The 21,485-nt window shown below is 43.6% G+C and overlaps 2 protein-coding genes and 1 pseudogene across 4 annotated transcripts in view; all 3 read left to right on the top strand.

Annotated features, from left to right (window-relative positions):
* The first annotated feature begins 2,350 nt into the window (after nt 1-2,350).
* Nucleotides 2,351-4,307, top strand: Fut4 (fucosyltransferase 4). The gene has a single exon (XM_048344092.1). The coding sequence runs from the start codon at nt 2,374-2,376 to the stop codon at nt 3,502-3,504; it is 1,131 nt and encodes a 376-aa protein (XP_048200049.1). The 5' UTR covers nt 2,351-2,373; the 3' UTR covers nt 3,505-4,307.
* A 1,513-nt stretch (nt 4,308-5,820) lies between these two features.
* Piwil4 (piwi like RNA-mediated gene silencing 4) overlaps nt 5,821-21,485 on the top strand; it is a 36,626-nt gene continuing 20,961 nt past the window's right edge. For all 3 annotated transcript variants that reach the window (XM_048344089.1, XM_048344088.1, XM_048344090.1), the window contains exons 1-6: nt 5,821-5,986; nt 7,079-7,157; nt 12,477-12,608; nt 13,356-13,570; nt 15,914-16,035; nt 18,436-18,516. In XM_048344089.1, the coding sequence (XP_048200046.1) occupies nt 5,900-5,986; nt 7,079-7,157; nt 12,477-12,608; nt 13,356-13,570; nt 15,914-16,035; nt 18,436-18,516 (716 nt within the window). In that variant the 5' untranslated portion in view covers nt 5,821-5,899. The remainder of the gene's footprint in view (nt 5,987-7,078; nt 7,158-12,476; nt 12,609-13,355; nt 13,571-15,913; nt 16,036-18,435; nt 18,517-21,485) is intronic.
* Nucleotides 10,229-11,899, top strand: LOC125349733 (annotated as a pseudogene).

The following is a 21,485-nucleotide window of genomic DNA, read 5'->3' as shown; positions in this document are numbered from 1 at the left end:
TCTTCATTTTAAGCATGGTGATAATTGCTTACATAGAGGTGACTAACATGCTCCTTTACGATCATGTTTCTCCTATGAGGACCTACCTTCTCCCCATTTTTATTCCATGAAATTTAGGTTGGGATGATTCTACCCCAGGTACAGGCAGAAGGAGAATGTGCATAAACATTTTTGACTGGAATGAAAAAGAAAGCCATAACAGTCTTCTCTTCTTTTGATTAAAACAAGGTACTTGTGCCTTGGTGGCCTTTCTTTTAATTAAAAGAAAGGGAAATCCATGAAATTTCTGCCATCAAATACAAAATTAAATTTTCATTTTTCAAATTGAAAGGTTTGTGCTGGTAATGTGGCTTAGTAGTAAAGTGCTTGCATAGCATGCAAGAAGCTCTGAGTTCCAGTCCTCAGTACCACATAAACAGAAAAAGCTGGAAGTGGTGCTGTGGCTCAAGTGGTAGAGCACTAGCCTTGAGCAAAAGAAACTCAGGGACAGTGCCCAGGCCCTGACTTCAAGTCCCAGGACTGGCATGCATGCACACATGCATAGATAGATAGATAGATAGATAGGCGCTAGAAGCAATGTAGGAGGTTGTAGTGTGTTGGGGGAAATACTACTATGTTGGTGGGCATAGACCAAGTGTCTAACATTTTCCATGGAGGCCTTAAACTGCTTCTGAAGGCTGGTGGCAAAGGCCACCAATGTTATAGAAGCTTTGATGCTTTACTCTTGATTTAGAATAAAAAAGAAAAGGCTCTTAACAAAAACCCAGATGGTGGATAATGTACTGTAGATATTTTTTAAGTGAGAAGAAAGGATGTTGAATATTTACCTTGATTAGAACATTACTCAATGTATATGTTTCAAAATATCATCTAGTACCCCATAAATATGTATACACCTTATATATCCATTAGAAACTTTGAAAACAAGACAAATCCAGATGGCAGATCCAAGTTTATTTTCCTTACCAATAACATCAAAATACTAGGCAGGATGGTCCTATGCCAGACATTTCTCTCCTAACATCCTATTGCCTATATTACATTCTAAACCGGAACCACAGAATGCACAGAAGGAATCTACTGAACATTTTCTCAAGTTGTCCCCTCTCCTAGGATCAGCTCAGGGCCTAAGTAGAATTTCATGGAATAAAAGCTGAGAAACATAAAAGAAGGACCCAAACCAGAAGTCCAGTCTTGCCCTGGGGGGTGGGGGGGGGGAAAGTTCTCCTTTCACTGTAAATGTAGAGACCAGATGGTTGGGTCTTTAGTTAACTTGAGGCCGGTGTGACACATCCTTTTTGGACACAGCATAGCCCTTTAGGGCAGTAATATTTATCTTAGGCAGTACATTATAGTCCCAAGGACTTTGCCTAATCTTCCTGAGTGCAGAAATTAGATTGCTTCTTAAGTGTTTAGTAAAGTTAATAGTGATCTCCATTTATTTATCTCACTGAATAGTCAGTTAAGTCCCAGAAGACAAGTGCCTCAAGGGTCTTTTATCTTTGGTTTGTGAGTTCTCAGTTATGTGGCACAAGGAGTGCAGTCTTCGGGGGAGCAAAAGAAAGACACTGGTTGCTTAGATGGCATTTGTTTTTGTTTCCCTCTTATACTGGCTATAGGCAAAGGGAATGGTTTTATGGCTACAGTAGTGCAAAATGCACCAAGTCTTTAAGTCCAGGCTCAAGGGACCGGCCATCCCCTGGCAGGCCAGGTCACAGTGGCCATGCACCAGAGGTCGCACCTCTACCTGCACATTCCAGCTGACTCCAGTCCCCTCCTCCGCCGGTCCCCTCGCGTCCGCCCCTCCCCGTCCCCCGCCCCCCGGGTTCAGCGGGCGTCGCTGTCCCATGGCGGAGACCAGGCCGGGCCGGACCTCGGAGAAGGACTCGGCTTTTGATGCTCAGACTAGAGCGGCCGCTCTGCCCGGCCACAGACGCCTAGGGTTGGTGCCACCGCCGGCTGCCACGCGGCGCGGCTGGGGGGGGTGGGGAGGGGGTCTCAAGATCCCTGAACACGCCCTAGATCTGGAAGGCTAGGACTCGGGCCTCTGTGGGTGAAGGCACAGACACAAGCCCCAGGGTGTGGGCGCGCGTGGGGAGGCTCAAACGCCTAGAAACGGGGTCCTGAGGGGCAGCCCGGAGCTCGGGGCGCGGGCGCCCACCGGACACGCCCGCCGGCTAGGGTGCTCGCCACACCCGCAGACCAGGCCGGAGTCAGGCGGGCGGACCCCTCCGGCGCCTCGCCCCGCCCTGGGCTCCGGATTCCGGGTCCGCCCCTCCGTCCCGGCCCGCGGGGCCGCTGGGCGGCGGCGGCGGCAGCATGAGCGCCGTTTTCCCCCGCTCCCGGGCGGCCGCGCCTGAGCCCGCGCGCTCCATGGCGGCGCCGAGGGCCCGGCGGCGCGGGCGGAGGACCGGCGCGGGGCCCCGGGGCGCTTGGGCGGCGGCGGGGCTTCTGGGCACCGCCCTAGTCGCCCTGGCCTGCTGGGCGCAGCTGCCGCTGCCGCCGCCGCCCTGGGCGTCCCCGGCCCCGCCGCGGCCGGTCGGCGTGCTGCTGTGGTGGGAGCCCTTCCGAGGGCGCGGCGGGGCCGGGCGGCCGCCCCCGGACTGCGGGCTGCGGTTCGGCCTCGGCGGCTGCCGCCTCCTCACCGACCGCGCGGCCTACAGCGAGGCGCAGGTCGTACTCTTCCACCACCGCGACCTGGTGCAGGCCGGGCTGCCGGGCCCCGACGGCCGCGAGGAAGCGGCGGCGCTGGCGGCCTCGGGTCCTCGGCCCCCCGGCCAGCGCTGGGTGTGGATGAACTTCGAGTCGCCCTCGCACTCCCCGGGGCTGCGCGGCCTGGGCGGCGGCCTCTTCAACTGGACGCTGTCCTACCGCGCCGACTCGGACGTCTTCGTGCCCTACGGCCGCCTCTACCCCCGCGCCGGCCCCCGCGACCCGCCGCCCGGGCTGCTGCCGCCGCTGGCCCGGAAGCGCGGGCTGGCGGCCTGGGTGGTGAGCCACTGGGATGAGCGCCAGGCCCGCGTCCGCCTCTACCGCCAGCTGAGCCCGCTGCTGCCCATCGACGTGTTCGGGCGCGGCGGGCCCGGGCGGCCGGTGCCCGGCTGCGGGCTGCTGCACCTGGTGGCGCGCTACAAGTTCTACCTGGCGTTCGAGAACTCGCAGCACCGGGACTACATCACCGAGAAGCTCTGGCGCAACGCGCTGCTGGCCGGCGCAGTGCCGGTAGTGCTCGGCCCCGACCGCGCCAACTACGAGCGCTTCGTGCCGCGCGGCGCCTTCATCCACGTGGACGACTTCCCCAGCGCCGCCGCCTTGGCCAACTACCTGCTCTTCCTGGACCGCAACCTGGCCGTCTACCGCCGCTACTTCCACTGGCGCCGGCGCTTCGCCGTGCACCTCACCTCCTTCTGGGACGAGCCCTGGTGCCGGGCCTGCCAGGCCGTGCAGACCGCGGGGGACCGCACCAAGGTCATCCGCAACTTGGCCGGCTGGTTTGAGCGCTGACTTCTCCTCTCGGGACCGGTGGCTGCAGGCCACTTTGGAGGGCCAGGTCTGGGACGAAGCCCCTTGAACGCCCGTTTTTGCGGGGTGGGATAAAGGTGATTTGCCAATGGGCACTACTTAGGCTAGGTGGGTTCTCATGCTTTTTGCACAACTACCAGTTGGGTTCCCCGTGCTGTTGATGGGCATCGGCATTCTAGGTGAAGTGGACCCATCCTTACCTGGGACAGGTGTGAGATAGCTCAGCTACCAGAAATCTTTAAGTGGTTCCCTTCCTCTGCCACATTTGTGCCTTGTTTGTGGTCTGTGCAGCCTCCATCTCTCACACATTTGCCTGGACCGGGGGCGAAGCTAACCAATGGTTTTAGAAAGGGTGGTACTATGGATAGTGGACTGACTGTATCCAGTAGTAGGTTGGGTTTTTTCTTTTTTCTTAGTTGGTCGAATTCTTCAAAACCTCTGATCCTAGGAAAGGTGATAAGGGCCATCCTGGAAGCCATTGACATCCTCAACAAGCACTCTTTTGTTCCTCAACCCTATGAATGGTAACATTGTCCCTGGAGAAAAGTGAAGATGAATATATGGTGTACCTCACTTTAAGCCAGAAACATTCCTGAAAAGCTGCATTTAAATCAAATCTTCTAAATTAAGTGCCCTAAGGGAGTTCAGTATTTAATGGAACTCTGTGAAGAATCCTTTACAATGTGAACAATCACTGCCTAATTTCTTCTTTCTTTATATTTTCCTATAATCTGGATTGATTTAAAAAATTGATATTGCAAGTGTGACAATAAATCATGAACAACCTTCTGTACCTTTTCCTGACCAACCAGCCTGCACTTACAAACAGAAGAGAGGGAAGCCACAATGTCACCTAGCATAAAATTAGTTATGTCTTTTCTGGACCTGAAATTTAAACTGGAACATGACATTCCTTCAGATATGCTGGCCTTGCCTGTGCAGAGCAGTGAAAATGGTTGCACTGCTTTGTGGAATCATACAAAGGGAGAAAAGTAAACTTCATGACATCTAACAGTGACAGTTTTTGTCAGTTCTTAAATGTTTGGGTACTATGAAATGGAAACCTCACTAATGCCTACAATTAACTGTCTTTCGCTAAAGGCTAGACCACAGGTCCTCCTCCTTGTCTGCATTGTACTACAGTAATGTTTGTGTTTCAGGTACCTTTGACACTTCTGTAGGACCAGTCTTGGAATTATAGTATGTATCTCCATTGGCTAATGTGCTCACCCATGGCCCACAGGGCTTTGTTGGCTGGGCAGTTTCTTTTGAGTTTCCTGGTTCTAGATAACTGAACTGTGATAGCTTGGTCTTTTCTGAGTTTTGTGCCAGGTCCAATTCAGCTTGTCCTCTTTCTTTTGCCTGGCCTGTTTTTACTTTAACCTGATGATTCATCTCCTAAACACTGTAGTCACTTCCTATGTACAGTCTACAGCTCTTAGCCACCAAGTCAAATAATTCCCTTTTTGTTATGGTAATTGCTTTGTTTTTTGTAGTTTTGGGGTTTGAGCCTACTTCTTGTTAGGCATTCCATAGCTTGATCCAAATAATGGCATTTTTAAAAAGAGGTGGGATAAAGACAGACTTGGAACATGACAACAGGCAGAAAAAAGAAGAGACAAACTTTCTTTTTTACAGGGAGAGGATGCTGGGATTGTTGAAAGTGGGAAATGTGATGTTGGGATTAACACAGAATTCTATTCTTCCTATCTGCAATCCTCAAACACACACACACGTCTTAAATACAGACTTAGAAAAATTACAATGACCAGCGAAAGGTAAAAGCAGGACTAGAAAGAAAAGAGGATTCACTAATGGAGTTAAGAAAAAAAAGTGCATTATAAAATGGGAGGGGAATAAATGGTGAATATGGATGGGGAGGGAAGAAGAAAATAAGGAGTCAACAAGTACAAAGTGAGAAAAGTAGAAGATAGGACAATAAAAAGATGTAGGTCAAAGGAGAAAGGGAATTGCTTTAAATGTGTCCTTTAACCATGCCACTTTAGAGAAGAAACTTCTGATGCAGCTTGAATCACAGTATCTTTATACAAAGAAGGGTGATGTCTGACCTAAGTGGAGATGTGGCTCAGGTGGTAGAGGATTAGCCTTGAGGAGGGGGAACACCTCAGGGACAGCACTTAGGCCCCAAGTTCAAGTACCAGTACTGGGACAAAACAACAAAAAGGCATAGGTCGCCGCCCACCTGCCCTGGGAGCCTCAGCTCCTGCCCCCGCCCACACCTCCCCCTCATTTCCAGCCTCAGAGTAGGCTGAGCACCGCCCCCGCCGGGGCCCGCCCCCGCCTCTGTCAGTTACGCCTATCTCCACAACCGTGTTGAGGCTTCATAGCTCTAGAAAAGCTCTGGGCTGGCGGGAACATGAGTGGACGGGCCCGTGTGAGGGCACGAGGCTCCTCTCGCAGCCCCAGTACCACCCAAGTGGGGCGCTCCCCAGCCTCGCCACTGGTAAGTAGGGTGCAGATAGCACCCTTTCTTTTCCTACCTCTGTCTTCAGTTTGGATGGCCCTTGTTCTCTCTGTATCTCCTCTCTCTGAAAGAAAGCACTTTCTCTCAACTTGGAGTCTTCCTGAAGTTTCTCATCTTTTTCTTTCAAGGACTCTCATCTGCGTAAGATATGAATGTAGGTACATTAGCCAGTGAAGACCATTGGGGGAGAAAGTGTGTCATTGCTTTCTACTTTCTGAGTTCTAATTTGGCTGTACATTTTTGGGGAGGAAATTGATCATATTTATGCCATAGCCTTTATCATAACACAACTTAGTCTTGCTTCATTGGTCCATAAAATGAATAATCTCTAACACAGATATGGTTTAGATTCAACTGCTGTTGCTTGATTAACTACTGTGTGTTGGGCTGGTTGCTAGTCTTAGGAGACTAGATTTGAATGGACTCACAAGTAAGTAACATTTCAACTATATTTGCAGTATTTTGAGCCATCTTTTAGACTTAGATTAAGAGTACTCAGTTGAGTAGTTTGTGATCATTTTATTTTCAGGAAAGTGGTCTTTTCCTCATTTTTGCAACTGGCCAATTTTGTTGTAATGTCCATGAAAAGTAGTTTCCATGAAAAGAGAAAACATTAATGGTTCTCTCTCCACGTATTTTTAAACAAATTGGGCCAGTTTATTCAGAGAGAGTCATCTAGATCTGTGCCTTAGAGGTCCCTGTCTGGGTTTGATTTATTTTCATGTCCCGTGGCCACAGAGGCAGGAGCTCCATGCACATGCACAGTTGTGCCCTTTTTTTTTTTTTTTTTTCCTGATGGGTTTCCTGAACACAAAGATCACATCCCTACACTTGGGTCTTGACATTGTATTTGCCTGATAGTACTAAAAGCAGGTTAATAAATTGGAATGACCATAGCTCTTTCTTTTGTCTAGAATGGATCTCACCTTTCAAGAGTTTAACCCAATAATATTTTCTTTTCCTAGATCATGGTTATCTAATGACTTAGGACATGACATTGACTGATCTGATCTTGTGATAACGTTTTCATTTGTGACTTATATCTGAACAAAATGTTTTCCCTTTTTATAGACCACATCTGTTGATCCTAGTGACAATGAAGTGGCCTCAGGCAGTGGCTTCCTGGGAACCAGCAGGACTTCTCAGCAATGTAAGCACAACTGAGGATGTTCCCCTTACCTTTATTCAACTTGAATGGAGCAAGAGTGACTTTACCCAACCTTAGAGACACAGGCTTGCTTCTCCAGCACCTTTTTTTTTTTTGCCAGTCCTGGGCCTTGGACTCAGGGCCTGAGCACTGTCCCTGGCTTCTTTTTGCTCAAGGCTAGCACTCTGCCACTTGAGCCGCAGCGCCCCTTCTGGCCATTTTCTGTATATGTGGTGCTGGGAAATCGAACCCAGGGCTTCATGTATAGGAGGCAAGCGCTCTTGCCACTAGGCCATATCCCCAGCCCCTCCAGCACCTTTTTAAGAAGGGATGCCTGTAGTCATGTACTTAGAAGTTCCCTAACATAGAGTCCGCTGATAGTGCTTTTTAAGTGGTAATTCACTGTCATGAGGAAGCCAGTTTTCTGATTCTTTTTATTCAATGACAAATTTTGAGAGAGGAAAAAAAAAGCCTCTAGAAATATGTGATATCCAAATGCATTGCTATCACCTGTTGGGATGGTGGAAGCATGGTAAAATGCTTCTGCTGACTTCTTTTTCTTCATCCTCTTCCCCTGGGACACACAGCCCTATTTGACAATAGCTCTCTTCCCTGAAAACGTGATGGGATCTTTGTCAACATGCCATTTTGAGTACCACTGTCACGATAAGAGTTGGCATGCCCAACACATTAATTACGGATTTCCATAACAAGATAGTGGAGGCTAGGTGGCTCAGATAATAGAAATGTATTTTCACATAATTCCGGAGGAGCTAAATCTGAGATCAAGGTGTTGGCAGAGTCAGTTCCTTTTGAGGCCTCTCTCCATGGCTTATAGATGGCTTGTTTCTCTGTGAATTCACATAATGTTTCTTCTGCATATTTCTGTGTTCTAATTCCTCCTCTTATGACATCAGACAAATTAGTAGTCACCTTACTAACCTGAAGTACCACAGGTTAGGATTTCTACATATGCATGTTAGTGGCCACACAGTTCATCTTATAACCTCAGGTGAAACCTGTTAGTTCCCCTGTTCTGGACACCAAATCAAGTTTTTGATTCCTAATCAATATGAAAGCACTTGGGACCTCCCAAACTGAGAGTCTGGAGCTCTCACCTATGTTATGGTTGGCTTTACTATTCCTGGTGGGAGATTCTCTGGTTCCACGTAGACCTACCTCTTCCATTCTTCCATTCCTGGCAGGAAATTCTTCAGCCACGCTTTCATACCCCCTGTGTAATCTGGGCTCACACAATGAGAGGGAGTGTACCACATCCTGCACCATTCAGACATCATTCCACCTTCCAGACTGCTTTTCCCTGTTGGCTATACATTCATATGAATAGCAAGTGATAGAAATCCTTCACCTTTGGAATACAGATTCAATTTCTGTTTATTTAATTTACATAATGTATGTACATACATAATGACTTTTGGGAGGGGGCAGTGCTGGGACTTGGGACTCAGGACTTGAGCACTGTCCCTAGCTTCTTTTTGCTCAAGGCTAACACTCTACCACTTGAGCCACAGCGCCCCTTCTGGCTTTTTTCTATATATGTGGCGAATCAAACCCAGGGCTTCATGTATAGGAGGCAAGCTCTCTACCACTAGGCATATTCCCAGCCCTGCATAATTACTATTTTAAGTGTTAAATCAATCATTCTTTGCAAGTTTTCTCACCCTTGCACAACTGAAAATCTATTCCCACTAAATGATCATTTACCCTCAGCCATTAATATTTGCCATCCTAGCTTGAAATTTTAGGAAATATCCAATATCTTTTGAAATCAGGAGCATTGGATAATATGGTCAGTCTTCTAAGGTTAACATAATTTGAAAATAGAATAGAATTAGTAAGATAGCATTCTAACTTTTTGTTTTGCCAGTCCTGGGGCTTGGACTCAGGACTAAGCACTGTCCGTGGCTTCTTTTTGCTCAAGGCTAGCACTCTACCACTTGAGCCACAGTTCCACTTCCCACCTTATTTGTTTATGTGCTGCTGAGGAATCAAACCCAGGGCTTCATGCATGCTAGGCAAGCACTCTGCCATGAAGCCACATTCCCAGCCTGGTAGCATTATATTGAAAGCAGAGTTTTGATAAATTACATTTTGTTATTTCTTGAGAAATTGAGACTCTATTGAAAAAGGTAGGGTCTGTTGTTTTGAGCAGATGAAAGTGGCAACCTGGGGAAACTGCATGTGGAAGTTATACCACAGGACAGTAGTCCACATCAGAATTCTAGAGATTCATTACTGGTATTATTTTGAAGTAATATACTTCGATGTTTTGATTTTTGGCATTTTGTTGTCTTCAAAGTGCCAATGGCACACCCCCAAACCCAGTACCTCTTATACTATTTAAACAGGGAACATTCATTTTGAAATAAATTTTAAGCCAGATGCTAGTGGCTTATGTCTGTAACCCTAGCTACTTAGGAGGCTGAGATAAAAAGAATTGTGCTTCAAAGACAACCTGGGCAGTAAAGTCTGTGAGACTCTTACCTCCAATTAACCACCAGAAAACCAGAAGTTGAGCTGTAGCTCAAAGTGGTACAGCACTAGCCTTGAGCAAAAAAGCTCAGGGACAGTGCCTAGGCCCTTAGTTCAAACTCTACAACTCACAAAAAAAAGAAAAACAAAGAAAAAAAATTTAATTTCATGTGTTCTAGATAGTCCTTTTCTTTTCACTGGGAAAAGAAAGGGTTCTAATGTCTCCCTGTTCAGACCTTGGTATAAATCTCCAGCATGCTGTCAAGAATGAAAACAGGGCCTTCCCTCCCTCCCTTCCTTCCTCCCTTCCCTCTCCCCGCCCCCTCCCCATCCGGTGGCTGGGAGTGAAGGACCCAAGAGGCCCTGCAGAGGCTGCGGCCTAGTGGTGCAGTGCTCCGGTGGAATGAACCTTTCTTGTGGACTATTTCCTGATTACTGGCTTCACTGCAAAAGAATCATTTCCTCTGTGTGGAAGCCACTTAGTGGCATATTTAATTACAAATCCAAGGATTACAAAGCTTCTTGATTTCCTGTAGAAGGGACATACCACTATATTAAATAAGCTCCACATTACAGCCAAAATGGTGCTGTCCCAGACACAACGAGATGAAGATTATCTTCGTTCAAATGGCTATGAAGAAGCATATTTGGTTTTTAAAAAGGAAGCTGAATTAGATATGAATGAAGAATTAGGTAAAAAGTGGGCTGGGAATATGGCCTAGTGGCAAGAGTGCTTGCCTCCTACACATGAAGCTCTCAGTTCGATTCCCCAGCACCACATATATGGAAAACGGCCAGAAGGGGCGTTGAGGCTCAGGTGGCAGAGTGCTGGCCTTGAGCAGGAAGAAGCCAGGGTCAGTGCTCAGGCCCTGAGTCCAAGCCCCAGGACTGGCCAAAAAAAAAAAAATAATAATAATAAATAAAAGAATTAGGTAAAAAGTATGCTGGCCTTGGAAAAAAAGGGATATCTGTTATTAGATTACAAAAGAAGGTTATGGAATTAGAATCAAAGCTAAATGAAGCAAAAGAAGAATTTACATCAGGTGGTCCTCTTGGTCAGAAATGAGACCCAAAAGAATGGATTCCCCGGGGCTGGGGATATGGCCTAGTGGCAAGAGTGCCTGCCTCATATACATGAGGCCCTGGGTTCGATTCCGCAGCACCACATATACAGAAAATGGCCAGAAGTGGCACTGTGGCTCAAGTGGCAGAGTGCTAGCCTTGAGCAAAAAAGAAGCCAGGGACAGTGCTCAGGCCCTGAGTTCAAGCCCCAGGACTGGCCAAAAAAAAAAAAAAAAAGAATGGATTCCCCGCCCACAAGAAAAATATGCTTTGAGTGGTCATAGGAGTCCAGTCATTTGAGTCATTTTCCATCCTGTGTTCAGTGTCATGGTCTCTGCTTCAGAGGATGCTACAATTAAGGTGTGGAATTATGAGACTGGAGATTTTGAACGAACTCTTAAAGGATATACAGATTCTGTACAGGACATTTCCTTTGACCACAGTGACAAGCTTCTGGCTTCCTGTTCTGCAAATATGACCATTAAATGATGGGATTTTCAGGGCTTTGAATGAATCAGAACTATGCACAGCCATGACCACAATGTCTCTTCAGTAGCCATCATGCCTAATGATCATATAGTGTCTGCCTCACAGAATAAAACTATAAAAATGTGGGAAGTGCAAACTGGCTACTGTGTGAAGACATTTACAGAACACAGAGAATGGGTTCGTGTGGTGCACCCAAATCACGATGGCACTCTGAAAGCCAGCTGTTCCAATGACCAGACTGTGCATGTGTGGGTCAGAGCAACAAAGGAATGCAAGGCCGAGCTCCGAGAACAGGAGCATGTGGTGGAATGCATTTCCTGGGCTCCAGAAAGTTCATATTCTTCATCTCTGAAGCAACAGGATCTGACACTAAAAAAAAGTGGCAAACCTGGGCCATTCTTGCTATCTGGATCCAGAGACAAAACTATTAAGATGTGGGACGTCAGTATTGGCATGTGCCTTATGACTCTTGTGGGTCATGATAACTGGGTACGTGGAGTTCTCTTCCATTCTGGGGGGAAGTTTATTTTGAGTTGTGCTGATGACAAGACTCTACATGTATGGGATTATAAGAATAAGCGATGCATGCAGACCCTCAGTGCACATGAACACTTTGTTACCTCCTTGGATTTCCACAAGACGGCCCCCTATGTGGTTACTGGCCTGTAGATCAAACAGTAAAGGTGTGGGAGTGCCCTTGATTGAGTCTCATTTGGCCCCTCCACCCTTTTTTCCTCTGGATGCACTCTGATGATACCATGGTTCCCCCATTGAGCTCTGTTTAAATAAACTTAAACTTAAAAACTTAAAAAACTTTAAAAAAAACTTAAAAAAAAAGAATGAAAACAGGAACAGTCATGTAGAGCTAGACATAGGGAGACAGACTTCTTTCCTTAACCAAGAAATAAAGGGTGAAATATAATGAAAAGGACATGGGTGGGACTGGGACAAATGGAGGGAAATGATGGAAAGGGTGACATTGATCAAAATGCATGGTACTCATAAAATGACATGTTGAATTGCAGTCCCTTTGTATGATTTCTTAAGGATAATAAAAAATTAAGAATATAATAAGAACACTAAATCAGCATATTTTGTTTCCAGCAAAACATTCTATCATTTCTTCACATTCTAATTCTTAGGTGAAAAACTTTTGTAGAGTCAGGAATGTTTTAAAATTCACAAGCATCTGAGTTTATAGCTTCATTATTGATTTAGTGATAGACAATATCTTTAGAATTATATGTGAATTATTACCGTGTTCTCTTCATATTCTAGATAAAGATGGTGTATCTTTGGGTAATGTTGGAAGTACTGTTGCAGAACGAAGTGTGAAGATGAGACGGGACTTTCTGGACCTGGATATCTGTATTAGAGACAAATTGGCACATGTGAAAAACTGCAAAACAGGTATGCAGTATTCATAGTACTTATTTTGTTTTTTATTTTTTGTTTTGTTTTTTGGCCAGTCCTAGGGCTTGGACTCAGGGCCTGAGCACTGTTCCTGGCTTCTTTTTGCTCAAGGCTAGCACTCTGCCACTTGAGCCACAGCACCACTTCTGGTCGTTTTCTATATATGTGGTACTGGGGAATCAAACCCAGGGCTTCCTGTATAGGAGGCAAGCATTCTTGCCACTAGGCCATATTCCCAGCCCCTCATAATACTTATTTTTTAATGGTACCAAATCTTGCTTAAGATTTTATGGCAGCATATGAGAATGTTACTGCAGCAGTTGTTTTTTTTTTTAAACTGTATTTTTTTTGGTCTTTTTTTTCTTGGTACTTGGGATTGAACCCAGGACATTGCACTTGCTAGGCAAGCGCTTTGCCACTGAGCTACATCCCAGCCCACTGCAGCAGTTTTGAATTGCAGCAAATTGGAGCTGGAAGCAGGCTTGGGAGGAGGCTGGGTTGGTTAACTTCTCCACAAGTTAAGAATGTTAGCTTCTGGTTCTGTGTTTCTCTGTTGCCTTGCCTCACAAATGATAGTACTCTAATTCACAATGGTATGGCAAGGCTTTAAGATTTAGACATTAACTTGCACCACTGGTTAAAAATGTTTGCTTTATAGCAACTATTATGCAAATGTAAATTACATTTATGTATGATTAATGGTGTTGTAATTTTTAGTATTGTTATTTTTGTTTGTTTCCTCAGGTTCTAGTGGAATACCTGTGAATCTGGTTACAAATCTCTTCAATTTAGATTTTCCCCGAGACTGGCAGCTATACCAGTACCATGTGACTTACAGTCCAGATATTGAATCTAGAAGGCTGAGGATTGCTTTGCTTTATAATCATAGTGAACTTGCCAACAAAGCAAAAGCATTTGATGGTGTTATCCTTTTTCTCTCACAAAAGCTAGAGAAAAAGGTAGAGTATGGTTAATTGACATTATATATTTGTGTATGTATATGCATGCAGATATATGCTTAGACATATGTATTTTAAAAAGACAGGGGGCAGGTGCCCACGGCTCATGTTTGTAATCCTACCCACTAAGGAAGTTAAAATCTGGGGATCGCGATTTAAAACTAATGTATGAGACTGCTATCTCCAAATAACTGTAAGACAACCAGAAGTGGTGCAGTGGCTTAGAGTGATAGAGTGCTATCCTTGAGTGAAAGTGCTCAGGGACAGTACCCAGGCCCTGCATTCAAGCCCCACTACTGACAAAAAAAAAAAAAAAAAAAAAAAAAAAAGAGAGAGAGAGCTTTTTTTTTTAAAAAAAAAAATGGAAATTAGACTGAGTACTTAACTCTTCACTTTTTTTTTTGTTCCCAGCTGGAAAGCTCAAAGACTTCCTAAATTTTTATCAGTACTTGATTACATGATTAAGTCGCCAGTGTTCTAGCACTTTAAAAATAAGAGTTATAAGTGTCCTAAAAATAGGCATCATTTTAAAACTTGTCCACAAATAGGCAAGACCTTAAAAATGCCATTTACCTGTGACTTCAGAGCTATTAATTTATTCTACTGCATTTGCTTATGCACAGTCTTGCCTGTGTCCAAACAATATTAGTCTCTGAATATAGAAATGACGTTTCTTTTATGACTTGTTCCATCATATGAAATATGTAATGATATGTCTAAAACGTATGTTCTATTTTTAAGTATGGCCACTGGAAATGAAATATGATATTTTGTTACTATATTGTTATGCTTTCAACATCTTCATTTTTTGTTTTGTTTTGTTTTGTTTTTTTGGCCAGTCCTGGGCCTTGGACTCAGGGCCTGAGCACTGTCCCTGGCTTCCTTTTGCTCAAGGCTAGCATTCTGCCACTTGAGCCACAGTGCCACTTCCTGACCGTTTTCTGTATATGTGGTGCTGGGGAATCGAACCCAGGGCCTCGTGTATATGAGGCAAGCTCTCTTGCCACTAGGCCATATCCCCAGCCCAACATCTTCATTTTTTATTTTAATATCTTCATTAATAAGATTGATATTGATCTTACCATAGCTTTGTTCTAAAATGATGTTAAGATTACTGCAAGGAAAAAAAGAACCAATTTCTATATGAAAAGTTAAAACAAAATTAAATATTTCTATTTCTTACCCTTAGAAAGTGAATCCTTGGGGCTGGGAATATGGCCTAGTGGCAAGAGAGCTTGCCTCGTATACATGAAGCCCTGGGTTCGATTCCCCAGCACCACATATACAGAAAATGGCCAGGAGTAGCGCTGTGACTCAAGTGGCAGAGTGCTAGCCTTGAGCAAAAAAGAAGCCAGGGACAGTGCTCAGGCCCTGAGTCCAAGGCCCAGGACTGCCAAAAAAAAAAAAAAGAAAGTGAATCCTTAAACTTAACATTTTAAGTAGCATGACACAGTAGTATAGGTTTAAAATTTCAGATTATAAGTACATATCTGGAAATTAACTCAAGAAATGCATGTCTATGCATTCTTGGAGGCTTGATCCTTTTATGAAACCCTGTGCTTTTATGCTTAATAATTAGCCAATTTCTAAGCCAGTTTCTAATTTGTTATCCTTGAAAAATCTCTGATGATAGATTGATATTTGATTGTTTTCTGAATTCTTACATTAAAAAACAAATGTATGTTATAGTAACAAATGCATGTATTTTTACATTGTTAAAAGATCGTTCTGCATTAGAAAAGTCCTAAAGATTTCCCTAGTACCTACCTCATTTTTTTCTTCTTTTCCTTTTTTTTTTTTGATGAGGAAAAATTAGTTTTGTCACATGATTTCAAAGATTCCTTTCTCAAATTTTCAGAATGAAATTTCTGGAATTTATTCTAATTTCTATCATCATTCCTCCTCTCCTCATTTTCACTTTTCTTCTTGACTTTATCCTCTCATTTGCTTTTTTTTCTCTTCTCTGCTTTTCTGTTTTATGAACAAGCTTTTGAGAGTGTTCCTCTATAATTCACAAACTTGACAGCACCAGCGCAGTTCACTGAGGTGAGGCTTCTGGCCATCCAAGCAGTCCCTGAAAATGGGTGCACTGTGTGCTCGTGTGGTATATACATATGTGAAATTTCTTTGGGAGGGTATCTGCTTAATCTTTAGCTTTATATATAGTGAGACCAAGGAAATAAACCCCTCCCAACATAATATGAGCATTGTTATTAATTACATAGGAACATCTGAAGTTTTGTTTTCACTCATGTATATGAAGCATTGATGGCTTTATGATATCTTCATTTTACATATTTGAGAAAGCCCAGCAGAGTGCATTTTAAGTGCCTATTTTCCCAGGTCACAGAACTGTCCAGTAAAACTCTCAGAGATGAGACTGTAAAGATGACCATCACTCTAACGTGTGAACTGGCTGCAAGCTCTCCTGTGTGCATCCAGTTCTTCAATATCATCTTCAAAAAGTAAGGCACTTCAGGGCTGGGAAGATGGATTAGTGGTAGAGTGCTTGTCTAGCATGCATGAGCTCTGGGTTCGATTCATCAGTACCACATAAACAGAAAAAGCCAGAAGTGACACTGTGGCTTAAGTAGTCAAGTACTAGTCTTTAGCAAAAGAAGCTCAGGGACAGTTCCCAAGCCCTGAGTTCAAGCCCAGGGCTGGCAAAAAACAAAACAAAACAAAAAACCAACCTAAAAGCATAAAAAAGTAAGGCACTTCAAATATAAATTTAATTTGGACTAATGATACCTCTCAGCATAGAGCCTGGATATTAAAATGTTCAGTTATTTGTGTTAGGTCTGAATACCTAAGGCCTTATCATGAGCTCCAGACCAGTGCTTTAAGTTAAAAATACTGTTGCCTTACTCTCTCCCCCTGTCTGTCTTTTTCCTGAGTAAACCTGTGCTGGTGTTAAGCCATCTGTCCATTGTGGGGCTTGAACTCAGGGCCTGAGCGCTGTCCCTGAGTTCATTTTGCTCAAGGCTAATGTTCTACCACAGTTTCACTATCAGTTTTTGAGTGGTTAATTAGAGAAAAGTCTCACAGGGACTTTTTTGCCCAGGCTGGCCTTGAATCACGATCCTCAGATCTCAGCCTCCTGAGTACCTAGGATTATAGGCATGAGCCACTGGCACCTAGCTTACTACATACCTTTTTAACTTAACAATTTGTAGGCCTCATCATTATGACAGTTCTTTATCTACTTTTATACTTGACAGTAATTTGCAAAATTCCATCATAACCTCTTGTTAGCACAAATCATCATTGTCCAGTATTATCAGAACTGAGACAAGACATTCAACAGTTACTACCATCACATTGGTAGAAGGAGGGTACCCGTTTTCTTTTCTTCATTTCCATTATATCCTGAACCCTAGACTTAAGTTCACTGTGTTTGGCTTCATCAGTGGAAGGGTCTATTTTTCTCCTAGCTGGTTGATTGGAATATAAAAGGCAAATCACCATCTGCTGTCTGTCCTGGCAACATCCTCACTCCTTCCCCTTGGTCACATATACACCTGGGGTAGAAGGAAGGAACTAAACTATTAATTGTTCTTCAGGCTAATGTAAGGATTATTTGTTCCAAAATCACCTTGGGTAAGATTTGATCCAGGGTAGATCCTCTAACTCCTCAGCAGACGTAATAGATAGAATATCACGGGTGGGGCCTGGAAAGCAAAGTGCTTCCCAGCTGAAAAGTAGATACTCTAAAGCATATGCCCAGTTCCTCATACTGCTGGTAGAATCATTCCTATGAGCTGCTCAGAAACCATAGCCTACCACCCATTTTCCCAGTCTAACCTCTGGAGAGGAGGAACTCAGGAAAGTTTTAGCTTTAGTGAGTAGTGGATGCACATAATGAAATGTAACACACAGATGCACTTTTTCCTAATTCTGATTCTAAATTTTGTCCAGTCTCTTTTGATCATATCTGACATTTACCTTTTCAGAAGCCAGTCTGGCTCATGCCCCTCTGATGGGGATATTTTAAATTGGTTACTACTTGTAAGATGCCTTCCAGTGTCAAAGAATTTCTAATCGTTTCATCTGACAGTGTGCTTACATGAGCACCCTGAGGAAGATACTTGTTATATAAATCCTACTTAATAAATAGGGAGACTATAATATTCAGGCTAGTGGCTGATACCCATAATCCTAACTATTCAGGAGGCTTATATGAGGATTGTGGTTCGAATCTAACCTGGGCAGAAGAGTCTGTGTGACTCTTACCTGTAAGGTAGTGATGTGGCTCAAGTGGTAGAGGGCCAGGGAGAGTGCCCTGGCCCTGAGTTCAGGCCACAGCACCCACACAATAAAAATAAATAAGCAAATAAATAAATAATGGGAATGAGATTGTGACATTTGGTAGCCCACATCACAGAGGTAGAGCCCTTGCTTTCTGACTTAGACTCAGAATATCCTATAGCCCCCACCCCCCAAATGTGGTCACCTCCTTTTTGTGATCTGAGGTACTGGAGGTGACTAGACCAGTGGTGAGGGGGATACCACAGAGATGTGAGGCCCTTGGGGAGTTTGAACAGCTTTATCAGAAATACTTGCCTCTTCTCAAAATGGGGAAGAGGCAGGCCCCTTGCCCTTTCCAGCTAACTAAAATGTTATAGTAACCACGGTTGAGTTTATAATGGACCACAAATTGATCATTGTAGTTAAGCTCAGGAAGAGAAAAATAACTTCACTATGTCATTCTCAAATATGAAGTGACAGTCCTGGATATTTAGTGTCAAAGTATTCTAATAGGAGAATTCTGTACATTCTAAGTATTTCACATTCAGCTTGAGTACAAATTTAGAATTACATTTTATTGACTAATATTTACCAAAGATTAAAAACTACCCTTGCAGGATACTGAAAAAGTTGTCCATGTACCAAATTGGACGGAACTTCTATAACCCTTCAGAGGCAGTGGAAATTCCCCAGCACAAGTACGTTTATATTTTTGTGTTCATCTCAATTAGTCATAATGTGAGCAGGATAATTTATAATGTAATATAACATTGTGTCCTGTGTTAGTCTCTAATTTGGAATGTAATGGACTGTTAAAATAGTTGAATATTTTTTATAGAATGGCAGTGTGAAATTTGAAGCCTATTTCTTATATTGTTCTCTACAAGGACATTATCTTAAATTATAGAAGGAATTCAGAAATGGAATTTTCTAAATATAAAATGAATTGGAAAAATAAACTGTATTGTGTTGTAAGACAGAGCTGGTTTTCTGTGGTCTTACTGAAGTTAAAACAGCCAAGGTGGTTAACATGACATCATTGGGATAGAGGTCAGACACAGAATTCAACAGAGCTACCTTAGTGAAGGCAAAATTATTCTGAATACTTATATAATATCTATCCCAAATGGGGAAGCTGATGTTTCAAGGAAAGTAGTCAACCCTGCTTTAAACTCATTGGTACATAGCTCTCCAGGAAAAAAAAAAAAATATATATATATATACATACACATACACATGTATATATAATGTGTATTTAATATAGATTGTGTGTGTGCATGTGTGTATATATATACATATATTACATATTGTTGTTCTGTATTATTCTCTATTACCTTAAACTGGTTGTTATGTAGCTCTCCAGAAAAAAAATGCACATACACACATATATAATGTATATTAAATTTATATTATATGTATATGAATAACATATAGTTGTTATCTATTGCCTTAAATTGGTTGCCATGTAGCTCTCCAGAAAAAAGTAGGTGTGTGTGTATGTGTGCAAACACACACACATATGTATGCATATAACAGATAACAATGTTCTCTGTTCTCATATATAATGTAAATAAAAAATAAACGTAAATATGTGTTTATGTATATTTGTATGTATGTGTGTGCTAGTACTGGGGCTTTAATTCAAGGCCTCACTCTCACTTTGTTTTTTTTTTTTTTTTTTTTTTTTTTTTGGCCAGTCGTGGGCCTTGGACTCAGGACCTGAGCACTGTCCCTGGCTTCTTCCCGCTCAAGGCTAGCACTCTGCCACTTGAGCCACAGCGCCGCTTCTGGCCGTTTTCTGTATATGTGGTGCTGGGGAATCGAACCTAGGACCTCGTGTATCCAAGGCAGGCACTCTTGCCACTAGGCTATATCCCCAGCCCTTGTTTTTTGTTTTTTGTTTTTTTTGGCCAGTCCTGGGGCTTGGACTCAGGGCCTGAGCACTGTCCCTGGCTTCTTCCCGCTCAAGGCTAGCACTCTGCCACTTGAGCCACAGCGCCACTTCTGGCCGTTTTCTAGATATGTGGTGCTGGAGAATCGAACCCAGGGCTTCATGTATACGAGGCAAGCTCTCTTGCCACTAGGCCATATTCCCAGCCCTCACTTTGGTTTTGTTGTTGTTGTTTTTTTTTTTTTTTTTTTTTTTTTTGGCAGTCCTGGGCCTTGGACTCAGGGCTTGAGCACTGTCCCTGGCTTCTTTTTGATCAAGGCTAGCACTCTGCCACTTGAGCCACAGCGCCACTTCTGGCCGTTTTCTATATATGTGGTGCTGAGGAATCTAGCCCAGGGCTTCATGTATAGGAGGCAAGCACTCTTGCCACTAGGCTATATTCCCAGCCCCTCTCACTTTGTTTTATATGCATGGCTGATCATCTACCACTGAAGCCATGCCAACAGTTCCAATTTTTTGCTGATTAATTAGCAATAAGAACCTCTCAGATTTCTATGCTCCGTTGGCTTCAAAATGCAATCCTCACGTCAGTCTCCTGAATAGCTAGGGTTATAAGTGTGAGCTACCAGTGCCTAGCTGTCTCCAGAATTTTGTGATCAAGTTAAAGATAAGCAACTAGCCTACAAAAGACAGAGACATAAACAAAGTGCATAAAAGGTTGAAAATCTGTGTGGATAGGAATATCCATGGGTTCCGTGTTGAGCTAAGTTACAAATGCCAAGTGCATAGGCTTGTCCTGCAAATTGGCCTAATGTCACAACATGCTCAAAGTTTATCCTCAAAGGATAAACTAGAATTGTTTGTAAAAAAAAAAAGTCTATTTGTTCATGTCACTTCTGTATCTTCTTATTCAAGACTTTTCAGTCCGTATAGAAAGGAACGATAGCTTGGACGTTGGTTTCTCTTATATATCTGCAAATGAAAGCAATCACTCAGGGCCTGAAGCTCTCCCTTGGCTTTTTCACTGGAGGCTAGCACTCTAATGCTGAGCCACACCTCCACTTTCCACTTTTGGGCAGTTAACTGGAGAGTGTCTTGCAGACTTTTCTGCCAAGACTCATTTACAGCAACACTCCTCAGATCTCAGCCTCCTAAATAGCTACAATTAAAGGCATATGTCACCAGTATCCCATTTCACATTCCTATGTCTGAAAAGGGAGTGCACTTTGCCAAACTTCAGATTGCTTTATAAACATACAGTTCCTACAGCATCTTTGCCTCTCTGCATGCTGTTCTCTTCTCTCCACCTCCAACACTTGCATTGTACAGAGACATTTTTGGTTCTCACTGCTGAGAGCATGCCACTGAAATCCAGTGGGTAGAGACAAGGACTGCTGCTCACCACCCAAAAATGCAAAGAACAGCTCCTAACAAAGAATTATCCAGGGCTGGGAATATGGCCTAGTGGCAAGAGTGCTTGACTCGTATACATGAAGCCCTGGGTTCGATTCCCCAGCACCACATATATAGAAAATGGCCAGAAGTGGTGCTGTGGTTCAAGTGGCAGGGTGCTAGCCTTGAGCAAAGAGAAGCCAGGGACAGTGCTCAGGCCCTGAGTCCAAGGCCTAGGACTGGCAAAAAAAAAAAAAAAAAAATTATCCAGTCTAATATCAGTAGAACCAAGTGAGAAACTGCCTTACAGAAATAGATTTTGTCCTAAACTAGATACTCCAACAGAAAATTAAAAATTTAATATAGTTAAAATTAAACTACAAC

The sequence above is a fragment of the Perognathus longimembris genome, chromosome 3 (assembly GCF_023159225.1).
Source record: "Perognathus longimembris pacificus isolate PPM17 chromosome 3, ASM2315922v1, whole genome shotgun sequence".
Taxonomy (NCBI): domain Eukaryota; kingdom Metazoa; phylum Chordata; class Mammalia; order Rodentia; family Heteromyidae; genus Perognathus; species Perognathus longimembris.
This window is presented reverse-complemented; position numbering and strand designations above follow the sequence as displayed.

Excerpts from the sequence above, each read along its gene's own strand:
- Fut4 (XM_048344092.1), top strand. The coding sequence starts at position 2,374 with ATGGCGGCGCCGAGGGCCCGGCGGCGCGGGCGGAGGACCGGCGCGGGG.